We start from the raw sequence: 23621 nt of genomic DNA, 5'->3' as shown, positions 1-23621 counted from the left end.
TATCTTCCGGTGCCACAAGCATTTAAACAAGCGTAAAACACAACCTGTTAAACTCATTGTCATGTTATTGCAAAAGCAAAACCAAGAAAAGATATTGTTCACAAAAGTTGAACTGCAAAATACATGATACTATGATCAACAACAGACACAAAAATAGTTTAAGATTGATCTCATAAGCAAGTGTCATCACTAACAAATAGCTCGACCTTGTTTTTATTTAGATTTAGGCCACCCATTGCTTCCTCTAAACCACTGCTCGTTGCGGCCAAAAAATGGGATCGTTATAGTTCCTGACAGCCTGCACAATTGCCCTAACTTCTTGTAAGGATCAGAGCAATTAAATATATCTGAATCATCTCTCCAATCATCTACAATGGCAGATTTGAGATTCAAAATTTTAAATTGATAAAGAAGATGAAAATTTGATTTTTGAATTTTGTGAAGCTGTTACAGATTGGAATGGATTGATATCAATCAGCTCTGCGTGATTTGTGGGAAACAAAATCAGTTTTGCGTGATTTATGGGAAATAAAATCAATTTTACGTTAATATTTCATATTAAGTGCAACAAACAAGTTTTATAATGTATCACAATTAATGTATCCGGATGACTGATTTTTTGAGGAATTTTTGTAAAATAGGAAGAGTAGGGATATGATGTAATTTAGTGTATTACACTATGGGATTTATGTAAGTTATACATGAAAAAAGTTTGATATTTTAATTTAGGAAAAACTACCTTATTTGATATACATCACTACCATATATACTAACCTCACATCTACTTTTAAACAATTACAAACATAAATGCTTTTAATAGTTTATACTAAATATTATTAAAGATACCATCAGATATTCATATCCCTTAGAATTAGTTATCTGCACAATTAAACTATCCCCAATTCAATCTTTCATGTTAATCAATTCTCTCTCTCTCTCTCTCTCTCTCTCGTCAACCTCCAGCTCCACCACCGTTTTCTCTCTTTCTTCCTTCTCTCCACCACGAATTCTACCATTAAATCTTTAAAATTGGAATTTGAAACAACAACACAACAATTTGATGTTTGTGTCTATTTAATCATTTTCAAATTCATGCATCCGTGATAGATTTCGATTTGTTTTATCTTCTAGTTCTTAAAAGTTAAGGTAAACTCCATTGATTTAGAGTTTTCTTAGTTTTATTGCATGTCTAGTGATTGTCCAAATGAGAAGAATGTTTATTTATTGTTGCTCGAAAAAGACATGAAAATTACCACTACAATTCTCGATATTTTCAGTCGCTTAAAGTTGGAAATCCAAAAATGCAACAACTTTGACGAACAAAAGAGGAAGATAATATGTAATTTGTTGCAAATGGAAAGAGGGTTTATGTGGTAATGATGATAAACCTTAATGAGAAAGAAGATGAGAAAGGGACTTTTTGGATTGGATTGGAATTATTGATGTATCTAACACATTATTGAAGTATTTGAAACATTATTGAGTTAAGATTATATGTATTTATTTTTTATCAGTGTATCCAATTAAGTGTATATATATATATCTAAATCAATATATGCATGTATTGGAAATTTACGCATTATTGGAGATTTACACACATATATATGGCACATTATGAATGTATCTGACACATTATTGATGTATACGATACATTACTGAATTAAGATTATATGTATATAGTTCTTTTTATCAATGTATATGATTAAGTGTATATGTATCTGACAAAATAGTTCATGAATCTGAGTTAAAAAGTCTAAAACTTTGCTAAATCGCCAAAAAAAGAGAGAAGGATTTTGATTGTTTTGATTTTTTTAGGATTTGTAATATGCTTCCTTTAAAGTTGTTGCAAACGTGATTTTCTCCTTAATTAATTGCTTTGAGTCGTATCCCTTCATTACACACACTACTTAATTAATGGCTTTCAATTATATTCCTTAATTAGACACACTAATTGATATGAGATACATATATTTGAAAGAGATATCTGAGATCCAAAATATGGTAAGGATTGTAATATTGCAAAGTAGTGTGAATATAATCTAAGTAATTAGATCCTAAAGTGATGAGATTTGTGTAAGTTACCATTTAATCTAAGGAAAAGTTTTGGAAATGACTAATATTAAACATATATAGCTATATTTTGGGTATTTAGCATTCATAGCAAAAAAAGAAGAAGAGGCGAGCGATATTAGGATGAAAAGGAAAGAGGCAAGCGATATTGGTAGAGTAAGGAGAGACACGAGCAAGATCTAGGGTAGAGAGAGGAGAGATGCTAGATATAAATTGTATTTGATGACTACAAGTTGTATCACCGAATACTGTCTGATACAAGCTATATCACTTGTATAATATATTCATTTGTGATACAGAAAGTTGATACATGTATATTCAATACATTCAGATTGAAACATCTTTATCACTTGTATTCATTCACTCTAGTATAACTTGTATTCCTTTGCAATATAGAAATACAAAGTGTATCACTTATGTTTATTTATTTTTGTATCACTTATATTTATTCGTGATACATAAATAAAAGTTGTATTCGATACATACAAGTTAATACAATTATATCGCTTGTATTCATTGTCTCTTGTATTGCTTGTATTCTTATACGATACAAAAATATAGGTTGATATAAGATGATACATATAGAATGATTTAAGATAGTATATTGATACAATTAGTAGAGTGATACAACATACAAAAAGATTCAAGATAGTATATTGATACAATTAGTAGAGTGATTGTCACGACCCAATTTAGGCTTCTGACCGTCACTAAAGGGAAAAAATCCCAAAGCAAGTCTTGACAAAAATCTATAGAAAATCCTGCAAAGTTTTCTTTGTTTTTTGGCCTATCCAATATTTCCCCTGCCTCAGAAATCAGCAACACAACTAATAACATCTTCAATACAAGACACAATATCCATTAGCCATCTATTCACCATGCAATAATACTACTTCATCTCCGAAAATGAAAAAAAAAAGATTCAATGCAAGTCAAATGTCTATATAAGAATAAAAGAATAATCGTGACTATGGAGCGACTCTAAGAGTTCAAAGGAAGTTCCATAACAATGGATAAGCTTACTACCCGCATGAACAAGTACTAGCTCATCAGGGAATGCCAACTTGCTAGCTCTAGTTAATATAATCCTCGCTAACGTCACTTTTGTTCTTTGTAAAAATTTAGCAAGGAGTGAGACACTAGCTCAGTGAGCAATAATACTTAACCATAACCATTTTAATGAGAGACAAGTTAGAAAACATGTTAGTATGATAATCAAAATGATGAAATCAACGCCCTTTTAGAAATGGTAACAATATTCAATCTTATTTGTCTCATGTAAGCAAAATCAATGTAAACTTTTAGAAATAAACTCAGAAAAAACACTTTCATATCAATCATATATCTAGGAGGTTTCTAAGGATGAATCATGTAACCAGTGTGGCCTTCTCTTTAAGAAGTAACCAATAACGGTGAACTACTCATAACGGAGTTAAATATTCATATCGGTAATCATATCTTATAACGGTATGCTAGTTCTACTTTTCATCTAGCAAAAGCTTTATCGGTAATTTGTACTTTTTTTTTATGAACAATATGTACTTGTAGGAAAACATTTTCAAGATTGAACAAAACATTCAAATCTTATCAAATCATATTATTTCAAAGTTTAAAGATCACATATCAAAATACCATTGCTCAAATAATTGTAAAACTCTTTCAATAACGGTAATCATATCTTATAAAATGAGATCATCTCAAATAATCTTTTCAGTGTCATATCAAGTAAGAGACTTGTTCCACATGCAAGTTTAAAACATTCAGTAACACATTTACTTTATAAACCATGTACAAATCATGAAATTAATGAAATAAAAATTGTGGTTAGATTACTACTCACAGTACTCATGTCGAAATACCAAACTCGTTACTCAAGTAATCCGTGTGACTTTCCCTCGGTCCATCTATAATCACATCATATAACCTTTCGTTCATGATGACCTTAACCTGGTCACTTCATAGGCTCTCAGAGGTTGACCTTTACAAATACATCTTCAAGATCGTCAATTCGTCATATTTCTCTAGAGCAACATAAATATATATATATTATGACAAAAATCTAGAAATTAAAACAAAAACTAAATGACAAACAAATTATTGAAACTTGATAGTAGTGAGAAAGAAATTAGAGAGGAGAAAATACATTAATTTGTTACTCACAAATGCAATAAATATTAAGCCAATCTAAAGTTAAAATTCATATAAAATTATTTTGAGAGTTACGTTGACCAACCACTCCTTTCGCAAATTAATATTACTGTTTTGGAGCATAATATTTATCTCTTTAATTCTAAATTATTGATCTAATATCTCAAATCCAAGATAAAGATGGTAAGCACCCTCACTTCCAACCCGAAGGTTGCGAGTTCGAGTCACCACGGAAGCAAAAGGGTGGGAGCTCCTAGGGGGAGGGTTAAAAAAAAAAAAAAAAGATAAAGATTTCACCATTATGAGTAACACAATTTGATAATTCAACTTCTATTTGAAAATTGTAAGCAGTTCAAGTACGCTGAATCCTCGTCTAATGCAAGGATAAGAGGAATAAATAGTGGTGTTTTCATGAAAAAATCTAATAATTTTGGAGAAACATCGTAAAATAGAACAAGAATAAATGATTATTTAATTTGAAGCTAAAATCAAAAGTCTATATTTATTCAAAACTTTATTTACAAAAATATGTACTAATGAAGTTCTTAAAAATTGCAATTTAGCATAAGCCAAAAGCTCTTTTTTTTTAAAAAAAAAGAAATAATTTAGCATAAGTTTTATAGTAGCTCAATTATTGGCTATCGAAACTTTTATTTTATTAGTAATAGTTTAATTCCCTACCTTGTAATCTCCTTCCTCCACCTCAATTTTTTTCTCCTAAATGGACACTAAATGCCAATAGGTGACATATGAAAACAAAATATTGAAACAATTTAATTTTTAATTGCTAGAGATGGTCCTTACTTGTATTATATTGTGACCTTACCTCTTTCTAGTAAGTTCATTTGTACTATAATTGTTCATATGTAATATATTCATTATGTACTATGGTGAAAATTAACTTTGTTGGGTATTTGCCTTGTAAGTTTCTTATCATAATTGAGTTTTCTTTTCTTAAAAGAAAAACTCAATGTTTCCACATTTGACATTTTTAGTAGTCTTATTTTATTTTTTTTAGGAAAAAGTTTATGACTCTATCACTTGTAGGGAGAGAATTTGTGAGATACAAGTGTTACGTTAAAATTTATGTGAACCTCTTTGTATTCATGTATTTTGGGTGAATTGTGAGATTATTTCTCTATATATTTTATACTCTCTTCTTTTATATAGTGGATTGTTTATCTCCTCTTGTGACGTAGATTAATTGACCAAACCACATTAATTGTTTGTCTCTTTTGGTATATTTCTCGTTTGTATTCTTACTCATAGTCTTTCAATGTTTGTTTTGCTAGCTTAGCATGACACCTAAATATTTCAGTCCTAACAAAATTAGTGATTATGGAAAATCTTAAACATTACAATTTTGACTAAAAAGGCATTAGTCTTTTTTTTAATAAATTATTTATGTATTAATGGGTCTAAAAGTCGACCAGTATGTTAGGGCTATTCATATATTGTGGAAATATAGTCCACAACTTTTGTGTTTTGATTTGGTTTTCAACACTATTTACGTGATTTATGTGAATGAAGTTTAGCCGCTAAAATTTTTAGAATAAATTTATAAGAAGCACAATTTTATTTTTAAAAAAATGTTGGTTGTATATTTCACATACCAGTGAAAAAACAGATAATAATATAACAAAGATGAAAGCATATTTATCAAATTCAATACCATAAATATAATTTCTTTTACAATTAAGATCAGGAAAATAATCTTTTGTAATTCTATTTTACCGATTTTTAACATTCTCATATATATATATTTTGAGATTAGACGTCCAAAGTCAAGATGGACCAGTTGATATAAGGCGCCAGTTTCATTTGCGGGTGTAAAAGGGCATAAATTCAAATTTCAGTTTTGATACTTCTTTATAATTAGAGTATAACTTGTTGAAAGAAATAAATTGGTTAGAAATATATTATCGTAAGTACTCTCAAATAGAAAAGAAATAAAAAATAAAATAAAGGAAAGAATACGAGCTCTGAGGTGGAAGACCTTGATCAGTTGATCATCAAATAACCCCTCCATCCCTTAGGAGGTAGTTCAACAATAGTTGTTGAAAGCTTTCACTTGATTTTCTTAAATATATTTTTTTATGATTGATATTTAATAAGTAAAATTATAGAGGTAGTTCAACAATAGTTGTTGAAAGCTTTCACTTGATTTTCTTAAATATATTTTTTTATGATTGATATTTGATAAGTAAAATTATAAGTACAAATAAATAAGAAGTACACAAATAATAGAGTTGAAGGGTATTAAAATGTGTTTCTCCACAAGAAATGATCGAGACTTTTATAGTAATCTTTTTTTTATTCTATGAACTTTATTTACCAGATCTGCCAACTTCTTTCATTCTAACATTTCTACCTACTATATACTAAGTGAAATAAATAAGATAACTAGCTAGATTTGCACATATAATATTTTAACATTTATGATGATTTGTCCCGTCGGATCATTTTCTATAAGAACAAATATTAATATAATATGAAACAATGTAGTAGATTTTACAAATAAGAAATGATATATTATAGACTTAAATAAAACTTAGGCCACGCCCAACTTCTAGATCCAAATGAAAAAAGAAAGTCATATTGTAGTTTAAGGAGAAGTTTTAGAAATGACTAATATTAGACATATATGGGTATTTAGCATTCCTAGCAAAAACTAAAGAAAAGAAGAGGCGAGCAATATTGAGAGGAAAAAGAGAGGCAAACGATTTTAGGAGAGTAAGGAGCGAGGTGAGCAAGATCTGGGATAGAGAGAGGAGATATGCTAGATATATACAAAATGTATTTGATGAATACAAATTATATCAACAAATACAGTCTGATATATACAAGTTGATATGTGTCATTCGATAGATACATGTTGATACAAGTTATATCACTTGTATATATTGTATTCATTTGGTCTTGTAGAGCTTGTATATTGATCCGTGATACAGAAATGCAGGTTGATACATGTGTATTCAATGCATACAGGCTGAAACATCTTTATCACTTGTATTCATTCGCTCTAGTATCACTTGTATTCCTTTGCGATATAGAAAAATAGAAATGCACTTTGATCCCATCAAGGACGTGACCTTAGATAGGAGAGTTTTGAGGTCGCAGAGTAGGGTAGAAAAGTAGTTGGTGGTCCAGAGTTCTTTCGCTTCCCTGCTAGATATGCTTGGTGCTTTCCTTCTTACTGGTACTTTTAGCTCTATCCTCTTATATTTTTTAATCTTTGATTAAGCTATCACTCGTGTTTTTTGTGCTCCAATTACTGCATTGTTTCGTAACTGTTTTTTCTCTTGTTTGTTTTGTAATACTCTCCATTTCATATTATCTTGCATTTTCTTATTATTGTATTTTCCCCATTTTTGTATCCTTTTTTTCAAGCTGTTTGGCATGCTTTATTTAATTTGAGGGTCTCTCAAGAACACCCTTTCTATTTCTAGGGTATTAAATTGGATGATTTTTCATGGTGGATCTTGATGTGGATTGACCACACGGCAATTTTTTTCCCACGTGATGTGCTTTGTGGCACTCCATTAAAGTGAGGGGTATTTGTGAGACAAACAAATGGAGGGGTAGTTTTGAGCCAAAAAACAAATAGAGGTTATTTGTGCTCCATTTCAGATAGTTCAGGGATAATTTTGACCCTTTACACCATATACTAAGTATGGCTTCTTCACAGTCGTGATACCTTTAGACTTATCCTTGCACGGTCACGATCAACACCTTCATGATTGCGTAAGAGGTTTGATCGGACTAACCCATTGACTGATTTTCACAATCACGAAGTTCCCAAATGCGGTCACATTGACAATTCCTCTAAGCCTCCAGAGTAGCACCTTCCTTCCTCGTGGTCACGAAGAAGGAAACAAGAACTAGCAAAATTTTCAACATCAAAATGAGTTTCAATGATGCTGAAATACCCAGAGCCCCTCAGGTCCTAATGCAAGCCATGCCAACAAGTTTCAAAAAGTATTATCGACTTATACAAGATCCTAAATTATGATTTAAAGTAAGGAAAAGGGTCAAATATTCCCCTAAACTATTCAAAAAGGTCTAGATATACCCCCTGTTTATTTGGCTCACTCGTGGCCTCGTCGTTCAACTTTTCGCATAGATATGCCCTTATGGGCGTTAGTTGGCCTGCTAAACATATTCAACTCATTTTCCATTTCTTTAAATGCCAAATGGAATTGTCACGTCATTTTACATTACCACATGGCATTTATATGAAAATGGAAAGGGATAAATTATGCCCCTAAAATATTCAGATCCATAAACACCTAATCCGACCCATAAATCAACCCCTCTTTTAAATAACCTATCCGACCCGTATCAAAGCCCTTCTTCTTTACCATCAAAATAGCACGATTTCATTTCAAAGCTAGGGTTCTTGAGAGCCCTCATTACCCCCATCGATTTCATTTTGAGAAGCTCGCACGAGAATAAAAGAGTGTTCTCGTCATCTCCAGTCATCTTCCACCATTCAAGTTTTTAAAAAATGAGTCAGGACTTGAGTGTTTCAGGTCTGTCGACGGTGAAATGTCAATGTGGTATTGCAACGAGGATTTTCACGGCTTTCACTTCAACAAATGTTGGAAGACGCTTTTATAAGTGTTCTAAGCCTAATGTAAATTTATCATACAATTTCATTAATTTTCATATTTTTGGCGAGTATTGATTTCAAGTTCATAATTGTGCAAGGTTATAAATGTGATTATTGGAAATGGGTTGACGATCCACTCCATCCTAGAGTTGCAAATCTCATCCACAATTTAAAGAAGGAAAACAATAATCTTCATCGTGAAAAGGAAGATTTGGAGACGAGGATGGCTGATCTTGAAAAGTATTTGGCATCTGAAATTGAAGAAAATTGTGAACGTCTAGATGAAATTACTGTTCCCAAGAGTGAGGAGGTTGTTGTCGATAATGAAGATGTTGTTGTCGATAAGTCTAAGAAAAGAGTTTATAAAATGTTGATTGTGATAGCTATGTTGTGGTGGTGTTTTGCAGCATTCTGGGTGATGAAATAGGAAGGGAAATAAGAATTTCTATCATTTTGTAATCTTTAACTTTGTAATCTTTAACTTAGAAAACGTTAAACATGTGTGACGTGGTTCATGACTTTTGAATTCTAGTAGTTCATGACTTGAATTCTAGTAGTTCATGACTTGAATTCTAGTAGACGTTTTGGTTTATATGATCTGTTAAGTTTGATGTGATCAATTTCTCAACTACTTTCATCTACAGCTCGTCGTCTTGTACTTAAATAGTCAATACATTATTTGGATACTAAACAATCCATGACATATTTATGTTAGTGTGACTTGAGCCATTTAGTTATAGGGATAATAAAGTGTTCCTCAAAGATACTAAACAATCCATGTTACAATTCCTCAAAGAAACAGATGAAAATGTTGTGTATTCTAATTGGAGCAATTCATCAGGACTGAGTTGCCAACCAAGGGCTCCTAGGTTCTCTTCAGTTTGTTTTACAAACTTGATTCCAGGGATAGGAATTGTACCCTTGCATATACACCAGTTGATAGCTACCTGCATTGCGATGTTATTATGTTAATAGACAACAAGAGGGATAAGTACCAACATCATTATGCAGGAGATGTGAAACATAGTTAACTTTTTATCGTGTTATAATCAAATGTTATGTTAGTTATACTTATATAGATGTTATGCTGAGATTATATTATCTTATACTCTCGAGCAAATCTAACATGAAGCTTAAAATACAAGAAACAGAGGCTACAAAGATGTAAAATAACTCCACTGCACTGCAGTGCTTTAAGTTTTGCAAACACCAAACTAATACAAGAAATAGAGGCTACATAGATGTAAAATAACTCCACTGCACTGCAGTCCTTTAAGTTATTGCAAACTCCAAACTATACTAAAAGCCTATTCAATGAGAATACTGAACCAGCAGTAGCCACCAGATTTCTTGAAGATAAACTACTGACTATTTTCATCAATAATACTGCAATGGTGTCATAAATTCACAATGACAAATAAGATAAACACAATCAAAAGAAGGCGTCTTAAATTCACAATGACAAATAAGATAAACACAACCAAAATAAGGCATATGTAATGCCATTCTATGAAGGCATATGAAAGTTTCACCTAACTTAATACTCATCAGCAATATTGTTTGTCAACCACTGTGGTTAACCATGAGCATTAACACAAAAATTAACATAGAAAATAAATTACAATGAATCATCATCTAGAATAGGTTGTCCTCTCCCCTTAACCCCCATCATCTTGATTCTTTTCTTTTTTGCCTGCATCTGCACATGTCCATCAGGGATAGCTTATTTGCCCTTCCATGTTGATTTGACCGGAGAATAAGGCAAATTAGTTGGCACTGAGGCACCAGTGTGATCTCCATAAAACTGAGTTTTTCTAGCACCAGTTGGAACAACTCTTGTCTTCAACTTCTCAGCCTTTAACTCTGATTCACAAATCACCATTGGTCTTAGAGCTGGGTCTTCTTCATCTTCAACATCAAGACCATATGGTTCAAACTCTTGTGTTGCAGCCTCAGTTTCATGCTCATTGTCAGACATTGGCCTTTTGCCTTTCTATGAATGTGCATTATTTTTAGTACACTTTTCCTATATTTTTTTTTTTGTATTTAGGTTAATTAGCTTACAATAAAAAACATGGAAAAACATGACAAACATGGAATATTGTAGCTTACCTTGTAACAGGATCTCACATTGTGGTTTGGTTCACCATAGTTACTGCATGTCATTTGAGTGCCTTTTCTGGACTGAGACCATTCACCTTTTCTTTTTCTTGCCTCATCTGATTCTCTATTCCTCTTCATTTTAGGTCTACCCAATTGTTTCACAACATCAGGAGGTAACATTGCACTTGAAGGATCAACCTTTTAGAACTTCGAACCTTTTACAGGCTGCATCTTGTTTTTATGTGTTAGCATGTAAGCCTCCTTGCTATACCACCAATGTATTTAAGTTATTGAATCTACTTTTTTGTGTGTCAATGCTTTGATGGCATGAGGGCAGGGAATACCTGATAAATCCCAAATTCTGCAAGTGCATTTTTTTTGCTCTAGATTGACAGTGTGTCTATCTTCTCCATCAGACATTTCATAGCTCCAATCTCTATTGAATTCCACCTTACAACCATGTGCTATGGCCCTGAAGTTAATATACAACTTCATGCATTCTGGACTGAAATCAGTAACCCAAGTCCTCAACTGTTTTTCATTTTTCCCTAGCAATCTCATCACTTGTACTCTTATGTCTTCTAACATCTTGATTATTGGCTTTACTCTAGCCTCAAGAATCCATGCATTGAATGACTCAATGAAGTTGTTATCAACCATCATGTTCTTACACTGAGTATCAAAATAAGCTCTACACCATGCCTTTGGTGGACACTTTACCAAATCCCTTACACCATCTTTTGATATTTTCCCCAACTTATTCAACTGGTCCTTGAACTCTTCATCATATGAACTCCAAGCACACCACCACATAAGCTAGCTTCCTCATTTGACCACTCCTCCATCTTTTGCACCAGTTACTCTCAATATGTCTCACACAATACCTATGTTGAGCTTCAGGCAACACTTTGTCAACAACATCTATCAGTCCATGTAATAGTGAAATAAAACAAATGAGAACATGAAATTTATGAGAATCTGATAGTTAAAAACAGTAAGTAAAAGTTGAGAATTAATGTGTGTTAAAAACAGTAAGTAAAAGTGTTTTTGGGATTGTTAGAAAGTGTGTAGCTCTATAATCTGATAGTTAAAAACAGTAAGTAAAATTGAGAAATGAATGTGTATAAAAATAGTAAGTAAAAATTGAGAATGAATGTGTATTAAAATAGTAAGTAAAAATTGAGTTAAAAACAACATCATACCTTTTGCATATCTGAAATGAATGTGATTTTTGCACCATCTTTAAGGTCCAAATACCCCTTCAATAGCTCAATGAACCATCACCATATCCTGCTTGTTTCTTTGTCCACTGTTGCCCATGCTAGTGGATAGAAACTGTTCATAGAATTTTGTCCTAGTGCAACCAACAACATACCCTTACATATACCTTTCAAGAATGTACCATCAAGTCCAATTAATAGCCTCAAACCAGATTTCTAGCCTTTTTTTAGAGCATCAAAACACATGTACATCCTAAAAAAAAATTCTTTTTCCTTCAGCTAGGGCATCCTTAGAGATATTTATCAAAACATCACTTCTGGGATTGGATTGCTTAAGCTCTTGTGCATAGGCCTCAAGCTTGTTGTAGTCATCTATAAAACTACCCTCCAACTTCTCAAGAGCCAACCTCTTAGCCCTTTTAAGTTTGGATCGACACACATTCAATTTTAAGTCATTTTCAAGCTCTCCTCTCATATCTTTTGCCTTATACTTGGGATTATTTTGAAGCTTGTTCTTGAAGTACTGAGCTAAAGTAACTGCATCAGCTCTAGGATTAAAAAAGGCCTCATCACATGTGTGTTTATTGATGAAAGCCTTTATTTTAAACCCTTTAGTTTTGCCATCTCTTGAAATCAAACACCTAAAGGGACATCCCTCATCACAACCATACCTAGTTCTCTTTGTATCACATTTGATTATAGTCAAAGCCCTTTTGTTAGCTAATGCATAATAATTCAGAACCTGTCTACCTTCTTTCATGTCCTTAAATGTCATACCAACCTGCAATTCCTTGAAGTTTTCCAACCTGTCACCTACTACTCTTCCCCTTTCCTTGCTAATAGCCTCAATCCACTCATAATCACATTCCTCACCTCAGAAAGATCCCATTCATAATCAGAACCAACACTATGTTCACAATCTATACCAACCTCAAAATCTACAAAACATGATTCAAAATATTGTGTGATATTTTGGGAAAAAACTGTGAGCTCACTCTCCTCCACAACAAAGAAGTTGACGAATTTAAATTTCTCACATAAAAGGCTAAGGATGGCCCTAATTCCATCATCCCCATCTACTATATAATACTTTCTAGGGGTTCCAGTGACTAACAATTGTTTAACCCGAGAATGTCTTAGCTTTGAAGTAAACTCATAACATATATCTTTATGACTCAATAATTCAAGGTCAAAATTAAGCCAAGAGTGCACCAATTTCTTAGTGTAAACCAACAGAGGTGAAATGACCAAATTACCCCTGTAGTTGGACACAATTTCAACTTCATCAATCATCCTTCAAAAATACATGAAAGAAACAGTAAAATCAGAGGGACCACATCAAAACAAACACATTAAAAGCTACAAAAATGTAATAAACTAAACCCTAAAAGACAAACATCATCTCGAGACCACCAAACGACAAACAAAGCAAAGCTCACAAAGGCATAAAAGTACATCATTTAACACTAAACAATACATTTCAAGTGATTTTGGTAGACACAAATCAAAAACAATAGATGCCTCACTAGGTCGACTTTATTTAGATAACCCTAACCTAACAAGAAAATGTAATAAAATCAAATATATAATTTACTGAATATAGAAGACTTACCTTCAAGTTGTAAATCTTCTAAGAACCCTAGCGCCGCAAGCTTCTTAAATCTTCTAAGAACCCTAGAGCCGCAAGCTTCGTAAATCTTCTAAGAACCCTAGCGCCGCAAGCTTCTTTCGATGGAAATGGAGAAGTTAACAACAAATTAGGGCTTTGATAATGGGTTAAAAGGGATGGGTTTTGGGTCGGATATGATATATGAACGGGCTTTGATACAGGTCGGATAGGTTATTTAAAAGAGAGGTTGATTTATGGGTCAGATTAGGTATTTATGGGTTAGAATATTTTAGGGGCATAATTGATCGCTTTCCATTTTCATATAAATGTCATGTGGTAATGTAAAATGACGTGGCAATTCCATTTGACATTTAAAGAAATGGAAAATGAGCTGGATATGTCCAGCAGACCAACTAACGCCCATAAGGGCATATCTATGCGAAAAATTGGACGGTGAGGGCATGAGTGAGCCAAACTTTAAACGGGGGTATATCTAGACTTTTTCGAATAGTTTAGGGGCATATTTGACCCTTCCCTTCAAAGTATAAACAAGAAAAAAGAAGTATTGGATTGTTACAACATGTTTTACAAAGACTCGTCCCCGATAGATCGGGACGAGTCGATAATTCTTGCTAGGTCATTATAGCTTACTTACTATTCCTAGCAAATACTATCATAGAAAACTACAATTGATTCTTGAGGATTTGCTGATCGTTCCACCATTGCAATTGTGGTGAGCTATCCACTTCGTCCGTAGAGTAGATTTTCATTTTATTTCAATTATGTTATTGAGTTGTGCACCATAAACTTTGTACTTCGATAATATGAATTGCTATGATTTGAAAAAATATACTATATCATGATTTGCTACTAAATAAAATGTTATTCCTTTGATGTAGGTAAATATTTGCTTGCTAGTGTTAATTACCTCAAGTGAAATTCTTTTTACACTCAAAAAGCTTTTACTTTATTTGTAATTAAATGCATGTTTAAAGACTTCGAACATAACTTCAGCTTTTAAATATTACAAACCTTTTCTTTTTTCAACCACCCCTCCCCACACCCCCTAGGTATTTACGTGACATACTATTTTAACTTAGTAATTTGAAAATTGTAAGAATATAACAGCTATTTGAGAAAGCTACAAAAAATCATTTATTTTAATTTATGTGACATTTTTTTTTTAATTTATTAAAAAAGTCTTTATCATATTTTTATAATTAGAAATAACTTAAGTTAAAAATTTCTTTTACCCTATTGAAATGATCTAATAGCTATATAAATATATAAGATTTGTTTTAATATTTTTAAATTTTGTATCAATTACATAAATTGAAACTGAAATAAATTTTTAACTGTGTAAAGTATGCCAAAAGTTGGAGAACCCAGATATACGGTGCGGTGGCCCGCAGTTCGCCATAGTGAGGCCCATGACAAATAAATAGTGTATTGCCTAGCTTAAACTTTAAGCTGACTGATGCACTGCCAACTGCTGGAATTTTACAGAGAAAATGAAGGTGAGCGTGGAAGGGGAGAAGGTGATACTGGTACCCTACATGAGAGAGCATGTGCCAAAGTACCATGAATGGATGCAAGATCCTCTTCTCCTTCAAGCAACTGGTTCTGAACCACTTACCCTTGAGCAAGAATATGAAATGCAACTTTCTTGGACCCAAGACCCTTTAAGTATGTCTTCCAATTTTGGTTCAAATTTTACTTCTTATGTCACTTTATGTTTGAGATATAGTTACCCTTTTGATTATTCATGAAGAAAAATCCCATCTTTGCTAGAATTGCTGCTTTTTTGGAGGGTAATTTGATGCAAATAGATATACTGCCTTTTCATGTTTAGTGAGAAATAAAAAGATATTTTGGCCTGAATTACTGTTTCGAGCGGAATCAAGAATACTTTTATCCGAGACCCCTTAAGTATGGATTTCATTTTTGGTTCAAATTTTGCTTCTTATGTCACTGTATGTTTGGGAGATAGTTACCCTTTTCATTATTGATGAAGAAAAAACCTATCTTTGCCTGAATTGCTGTTTTATTGGAGGGTAATTTGATGCAAACGGATATAATGTCTTTTCATGTTTATCAAAGAAATAAAAAGCTGTCTTGGCACCCGAATTGCTGTTTTTTTGTTGAAATATGGAGAAATGCTGATTGGCAGGACCAATTATAAGTTTGATTTATAACTTAGCTGGCACACCTTGTACTCTAAGTCAAATGGTAGTACTAAGTGGTGAATTGTTCCTGAACTGTTGCTTACTTGCTTATGTCAGCTTTTGGTTGGGACAGAAAGGAATAAATAGTGATGTTCTTGAAATTTAATGGTATTTGGTTGTATATTCTTTGTATGGTTATTGGAAATTCCTTTTTAATGGCAGAGCAGACTTTCATCGTGTTGGACAGGGAACTAATTGTTGGAAACTTCACTCATGGAGAACCTCATGTTGAAGGTCGCATTCTTGTTTTGATCTTCAATTGCTCTAGTTTAATCACTCCATATAGCTTTATTTGACATTGTATTGCCTGGGTCTTACCTATGATCTTTGGTCAGCACGGAACCTATGGTAATTTTATTATTCTGTATGGTCATACTTAGGTATGAAGCTCTTTATATTAGGATCTGAATTTTCTGCAACTAGTTGAAATTCTGCTTTTAGTATTTTCTTATTGGTTTTGCAAAATTTTGTTTTTATAAAGTGGCTTTCACAAGTTTTAGTGGGCAATAATAATTTCAAATGTGTGGGAAGTGAGAACCTGGTTTTTCTGGATTGATATGTGAATATTGCTTTTTGACAGCCATGGTTGGTGATGTGAACATATACGTGAATGACTTGGATGATCCCCAAATGGCTGAAGTCGAGATTATGATAGCTGAACCAAAAAGGTACACATGCTTTAATATCTCCGATTTGCTGCTTTGACTCTCAATGTTGTGTCACTAGTTGATTGGTTCCTCTATCTTAAAAGAACTTTGTCTGTTGCAATATTAGATTCCTATCTGTAGTTGTGATTTGGAGTGAAAATTTGTCTTGTCATTGAGAGGGATAATTATCACTTGTTTCCAAAAGGTAGTTCACCAGTTAGACTTTAACCTTATAAAAAAAAAAAGGTAGTTCACCAGTTAGGATTAGGATGATGAAGCATTTACAGGGTTGGCCTATTGGATTTGCCCCTAGCCTATGTCCAAGGAGTCCCTATTATTTGTTTAAGAGAGAACTGCTAAATTTGTTGCATGCAATTTTCCTTTTGTCTTTTTTGAAAATGGTAATTGTTTTTATTTCTGTAGTAGGTTGTACTGAAACCCGTATTTACATAAGGAACTCTAATAATACCGACCTATCACTATAATGAGTCTAAGACATCAATGATAGAGACGGTATCGTTAGAGTAAATTTGATTACACCAAAAACACAGAGTCAAAATGCTATTCAGTTTAACTTGCTGCATACTACTCTCCCTATTCTCAAAATGTATGAAGTGGATGTGAAAATCTAGAATGCCTTTCTAGTTCTTCTAGGCCTCTGTCTAACAGTCTAAGAGTTCTTACTTTCCGGCTGACGCCTTCTCAAGTGTATCAGACGCTTCACTTGTTAGGCTTGTTATCTCTTTTGTTTTAGGGCATCTCCAGTTCATCCTTTCTAATATAATTAAGTTAGTTCATGTACATGAAACAAGAAAATAAAATAATATATGTCGAAGCTTAAAATAAAATTTGAAGACAGAAGAAATTAAATCAGATGCCTTTCAAACTTATATGATGTCTCTTTTCCCTATTCCCAAGGGAGTAGTGAAAAAGATCAACAAGTTGAGAAGAGATATCTTTTGGCAGGAAACAAAGAGAAAAAAGGTTATAACTTAGTGAAGTGGGATTCACAGAGTCTCAGCAAGAAACAAGGGGGTTTGGGCATAAAAAATCTCAGTCTGCACAATAGAAGTCTGCTCCAAATATGGATATGGAGATTCAGCGGTGAAGACACAATGCCCTGTGGAGATGATTCATATCCCAAAAATAAGGCTTAATGAATCAGTGGATCACCAGAGATGTACTTTGCACTTATGGTTGTGACGGGTGTAAGACTATCAGAAAATTATGGCCTAACTATAGAGTTGGGAATGGAGTACAGACAGAATTTTAGACTGACCTTTGGTTAGGACAGTCTACCGTAAAAGATCAATTCCCTGATCTTAAGAATTAACATCTTGATCCTCCAAAAAGATGACGCGATCTCTCAGATATGGAGTACCCAAGGCTGGAACCTGATCTTCAGGAGGGACCTAAATGATTAGGAAATTGAAAGAGTCTCGAGCATGTTACAAGATCTGAACTGTGTCAATCTTGTCTCTTTTTGACTTCAAATAGGTTTCGTACCAAGACTGCAAGACGTCAAGTTCACTCAATTTCTCACTTCCAAATAAGTTTGCTTATAGGAGCAATCCCGAAGAGACAAGGGAATTGCAAAGACAAGTAGAGAAGTTGCTTGATTAAGGATTTGTGAGAGAAAGCATGAGTCCATGTTTTGTACCCGTGCTATTGGTACCAAAAGGAGGAGGAAGAAGAGTTGTTGGACAAGAGGAGGAAGATCAACGGAGGAGAGAGAGGGAGGGTGGAGGAAGAAGTTTGAAATCAAAATGATGTGTATATTTTTGCCAGAGAACAAAATAATGTGTGAAAAAAAAGAACAAAAATAGGTATAGTGCATGAATTTGATGAGCTAACATCCCACGTTAAAAGTCACTAGACAAGATTTATTTTTAAAGAAAAATGCATAAAAATACGTGCTATTCAAAAATGATGTGGTTACTTTGGCATCATTAATAGAATCAACAAGGTGTGGGAGTTGGTTGGCGTAGGTCCGAATCTTCTTCCTAAATAACAAAACATATGTTGTTAGGAAAACATTACATATAAACTAAGTGTCTAGGGTCTCCGATCCAAGGAAATATTGAGATCGATAATGATGTCACACATCGTATTAGTGCGGCATGGATTTAGTAGAGGCTTGCATCTGGCGTTTTGTGTGACAAGAAGGTGCCTTCAAAGTTTAAAGGTAAGTTTTATAGAGGAGTGGTTAGACCGGCTTTGTTGTATGGGGTGGAGTGTTGGCCAATCAAGTACTCCTAGGTTCAAAAGATGCAAGTGACAAAAATGAGGATGTTGAGATGGATGTGTAGGCATACTAGGAGTGATGGCATTAGGAATGAGGATATCCGGGACAGTGGGAATGACCTTTGTGGTGGACAAAATGACGGAAGGGAGACTAAAATGGTTTGGGCATGTGGAGGGGAGATGTGTGGATGCCTTAGTTAGGAGGTGCGAGAGTATGGATATAGTGGGTTCAAAGAGAGTCAGAGGTAGGTTGTAGAAGTATTGGGGAGTGGGGAATAGGCATGATTTGACGCATCTGCAACTTACCGAGGACATGATCTTAGATAGGAGGGTATAAAGGTCGCGTATAAGGGTAGAAGGTTAGTAGGTAGTTGAGCGGTGTTCTTATTCCTAGCTTATTTTGGTCTTTGGTTGGGTGGAGCTACAAGTCAGTCATAGTATTAGTTTTTGGTTTCAAGTTTCTGATAATAATTTGTGATTTACTGTGGTTAGGTATCTGCACCTTGTTATTGATGTTACGGTTTCTTGCATATATGTGTTGCACAACTTTGCTATTAGTTGTTATGTTTTTCTTTTGATTACTTCTTTGATTTGTTTGATCCGGAGGTCTTTTGGAAACAGTCTCTCTAACTCTAAGAGGTAGTGGTAAGGTCTACGTATACTTTACCCTCCCCTGACGACCTGACCCCACTTTATGAGAATTCACTATTGTTGTTGTTGTATCTATCTTCCCTGAGGACATCATTATTTTGGGCATTAGTCAGGCAAGACGTCGTGCAACTTCAGATTACCGAGGACATGACCTTAAATAGGAGGGTGTGAAGGTTTTCGTATCAGGGTAGAAGATTTGTTGGTATGGAGTGTTGTCTTGATTTCGGGAGTTTAGCTGTATTCTTTTAGTGTCTTGCTTTTGATTCCACCAACACTTGTTAATTGTGTTTAGGTTATTGCATTATTCTGTGGTTGTTACTGTTTCCTTATTAGTTTCTTCGTTTCTCCACTACCGTTTTCCCTTTTTCATACCTATTTTGATATGTTATACTCGAGCTGAGGGTCCTCCAGAAACAACATCTTTACCTGCACGAGGTAGGGGTATGTTCTATGTACACTCTAGCCTCCCCAAACCTCACTTGTGGGATTTCACTAGGTATGTTGGTGTGTCCAATTTTTATTAAAAAATTAGGTACTCTAAAGATCATATTTCAAATCCAGTCATATTTTGAAATAAAAGAGATAATAGTTCCCCACTTGAACTTATTGATGGATCAATGTATAATTGATAGTACTAATTAAAAATATTATGTCAAAAAGATGGGATTGACTAACTTGGACTAAGAAAAACACACACGCACTCACATACGCTAACTATATACCATCATTCTCATCATATTATTTTAGAATTCTAATGATGAAGTCAACCTGTGTTGCTCAAACTAAAGGTGTAGGTTTCCGCTACGGATCTGCATCTAGAGGTCAGATTCGGCAAAAAGTATATTTAAGATTTGGGAGTATGAATCCAAGTATGGATGCTAGGATTTGATTAACAAAATTCAAAATTATAAAAATAGAGCTATAAAGATATTCTAAACTTTGACAGATATTTTGTTGTAAACTTACATTTAGGTTGTAGAATTCAATCTTCCATTTTGATAATTTCTCAAGTTGTAGGTAGTAGGCACATGCACTAGCAATAACAACTAAAGTTCTAAATATTTTCTTCCACAACAAAATAGCAAACCAAATATGGAAATCATATTATAGTAGAACAAATAGAATTAAAAAACCCAGACATAAAGTGAAAGAAAATTTATCTTTTATGTTTTATCCAAGAACAAGAATGACATAACTCTTGAAATTGTATCATGCAATTTGAATATGAAAATAAGATAACTTAAACAAAGTGAAAGTGTGAAACTAGAAATCTTAAAATTTAAGACATAAATGGACATTCAGTTCAGCCACAACTTATCTATTCCTAATTTGTTGTTCAATACACACAGTAGAAATTTATTCTTTACCGAAACTATGAACATTTGAACTTAATTTACAAAAATCGACAAAGCATAGTCAAGTTAGCTACTCTTTGCTTACTATCTTCAACTTTTTCCAAATCTTTAAATTCTTCTCCAAAGACCACTCTTTCTAATTGAGGTTCATCTATTGATAGTTCAATTAAATAGTGGATCGTCTCATCAATATCAGAACAATCTCCACCTAAAGCAACATTAAATTAAAATGAATAGATCCAGTTTCAAAAAAATAAATTAAAATGAATAGATATATTAAAAGGTTCTCATGAAAAGGAAAGAGAAATCATGCAAAGTAAATAGTTGAGGAAAATATCTAACAAAGAAAATGTAGATATATCCATATTCCAGTACTTGCTTGATCTAGTTACATATATTTTCTTCTTACGAGAGAGCAACTATTACAAAAGCTAAATCGTCGGCTATTGAAGTTTCTATGTAATTTGTTTCTCTTGATGTTGTGCATCAAAGTATAAATGCTCTAACTTCCACATCAAGAGGAAGAAGTCGGTTGAGTAAGCAACTTGTAAGATAAGTTTTGCAAGGGTGGAACCAAGACATCATGATTGGCCCACCAAGAAAGAGGATCATCATACATTATAGCCTTAATCACATGAAGCGCACTAAAATAACCACTCCCACTACAAAATGCTTCTTACTCCAAAGGAACTTATTTCATTTCATTTGAATCTTTAAGGTATCTTCGAAAACATTCAATCCTTATCTAATGAAATATCTCTATCTTATTTGTATCGACACTTCGAATGTCATTTTCTCCTTGAAGCCATGATTTATGAAAGTATGTTGGAACCAATGAGTGTGTCATACAATTCAAAGGGGTACTATTTTATTCCACCAACCCATAAGAATATCTTGAATTGTATCAAATAAGTTGATTAGTTGAAAATGAGATCCTTCGACTGATACCATGTTAAAGAAATGAATCTTGGCCATTACTTTACCCCAAAAGTTTGCTCAAGAGGCGAGGATTGCCCAAGCCATAGAGAGAAACCACTCATCCCTTTGACCCTCGATGTGGGACTCTTCACAATGTGGATCTTGAGTGGCCAAAGTTGCCTCACATTTATGGCATTTGGGACACAATGATTGCGAAGTTAAAGAAAGTAATCTATGTGCATGAGGGGAAGGGCAATTTTTTTGATACATTTCACGGTCTTCTTGTGGCTAGGTGGAACAAAAATATTTTCCCTTTGCCTTGTATGACACACTCATTGGTTTCAAAACAATATTACCAATCATTACTTCAAGGTAAAAATGAGATTTGAAGGCTAACTCCTAAGAAGATAAGAAATGTCATTGAATTATATGATTGACGCTTCCAACAATACTTTCAAATGAAATGAAGCAAGTCTCTTTGGAGCATTTTGTAGTGGGAGTGGTTAATTTAGTGAACTTCGTGTGATTGAGGCTATAATGTATGAGAATACTCTTTCTTGGTGGGTAAATCATGGTGTCTAGGCTCTGCTTTGCCAAACTTAGCTTACAAGATGCTTACTCAATCAACTTCTTCCTCTTTTTTGAAAGGAATTGAACACTTGTTCTTTGATTCACAACATCAAGAGAAACAAATTAGCAATTTCAAAAGCTAAAGATTTAGTTCCTGTACACTATGATCTACGGTTGCTCTTCACAAGAAGAAAAAATATATTAGTTAATCGAGCAAGTATTAGGGTTTGAGTATGTTTACATTTTCTTTATTTGACAGTTTTCTCTATTATTTATTTTGCATGGCAACTCTTTCCCCTTCTCTTCTAATATATCTCTTCATTTTGATTCGATGTTGCTTTAGGTGGAGATTGTTTTGATATTAATGAGATGACTAATGTTTAATTAAGCTATCAATAGATGAACTTCAATTAGAAGGAGTGATATTTGGAAGAAGATGATATTGAGAAAGAAAGCTAGGAGTATCTAATTTGATTATGCTTTATTAGTTAAGTTCAAATGTTCATAGTTTTTGGTAAAGCCTGAATATTTACTATGTGTATTGATTTTTTTGTGGGATTTCACTGGGTGAGTACGTTGTTGCTGTGGTCATGTGATTAATTAATTATGAATAGCTAAGAGTTAATCCATTCCTGTTCTTGGATAAAAGGTTAATTTTATTTCACTATGTCTGATTCTTTTCATTATATTTATTCTAGAGATAAATGTCAAAAACACACCTAAACTATACCCTTTTTTTTAATTTCATACTTAAACTATTGAAAGTGTGAGTTTCATACCTAAACTATAACTTTTTAGTTTGATAAACACACCTCTCTCTTTTATACCACTCTCGTCATGGTGTGTGTATTACACTCTCTTTTATTTTAAAAAATTGTCACATCACACTCTACATGGACAAAACATTCAACCTTGACAAAAATTAAATAAATTATTAGTATTAGTTAAAATTAATAAATTATTATCCAAAAAAATAATATTTCTTTTCTAAAATAAAATGTAAAATATTTTTCTTACCTCCCACTCCATCACTTCCTCTCCCCCCCCCTCTCAAATACTAATTTAGGTATTATTTTATATTTTAAAAAAAATTATTCTACCCACCTCACCTAACCTTCCGCTTCCCATTTTCTCATTTTGTGTTAGATATATACATATCAAATATATTTTTTACTTGTTGCGGCAAGACTTTTTTTAATTTTTTATTTATTTATGTTATATTCGGTACACTAGTAGAATTTTTTTTTCT

General features: G+C 33.2%; 1 protein-coding gene and 1 pseudogene across 4 annotated transcripts in view; one reads left to right on the top strand and one right to left on the bottom strand.

The window, feature by feature from the left end:
• LOC125823898 (uncharacterized) overlaps nt 1-23621 on the top strand; it is an 897951-nt gene that overhangs the window by 872401 nt on the left and 1929 nt on the right. For all 4 annotated transcript variants that reach the window (XM_049503261.1, XM_049503265.1, XM_049503263.1 and 1 more), the window contains exons 2-4: nt 15261-15448; nt 16150-16221; nt 16568-16655. In XM_049503261.1, coding sequence (XP_049359218.1) covers nt 15274-15448; nt 16150-16221; nt 16568-16655 — 335 coding nt within the window. In that variant the 5' untranslated portion in view covers nt 15261-15273. The remainder of the gene's footprint in view (nt 1-15260; nt 15449-16149; nt 16222-16567; nt 16656-23621) is intronic.
• LOC125823903 (uncharacterized) lies at nt 10554-11634 on the bottom strand (annotated as a pseudogene).

The sequence above is a fragment of the Solanum verrucosum genome, unplaced genomic scaffold, assembly GCF_900185275.1.
Source record: "Solanum verrucosum unplaced genomic scaffold, falcon-dt-bn FXZP01000056.1, whole genome shotgun sequence".
NCBI classification, from domain to species: domain Eukaryota; kingdom Viridiplantae; phylum Streptophyta; class Magnoliopsida; order Solanales; family Solanaceae; genus Solanum; species Solanum verrucosum.
This window is presented reverse-complemented; position numbering and strand designations above follow the sequence as displayed.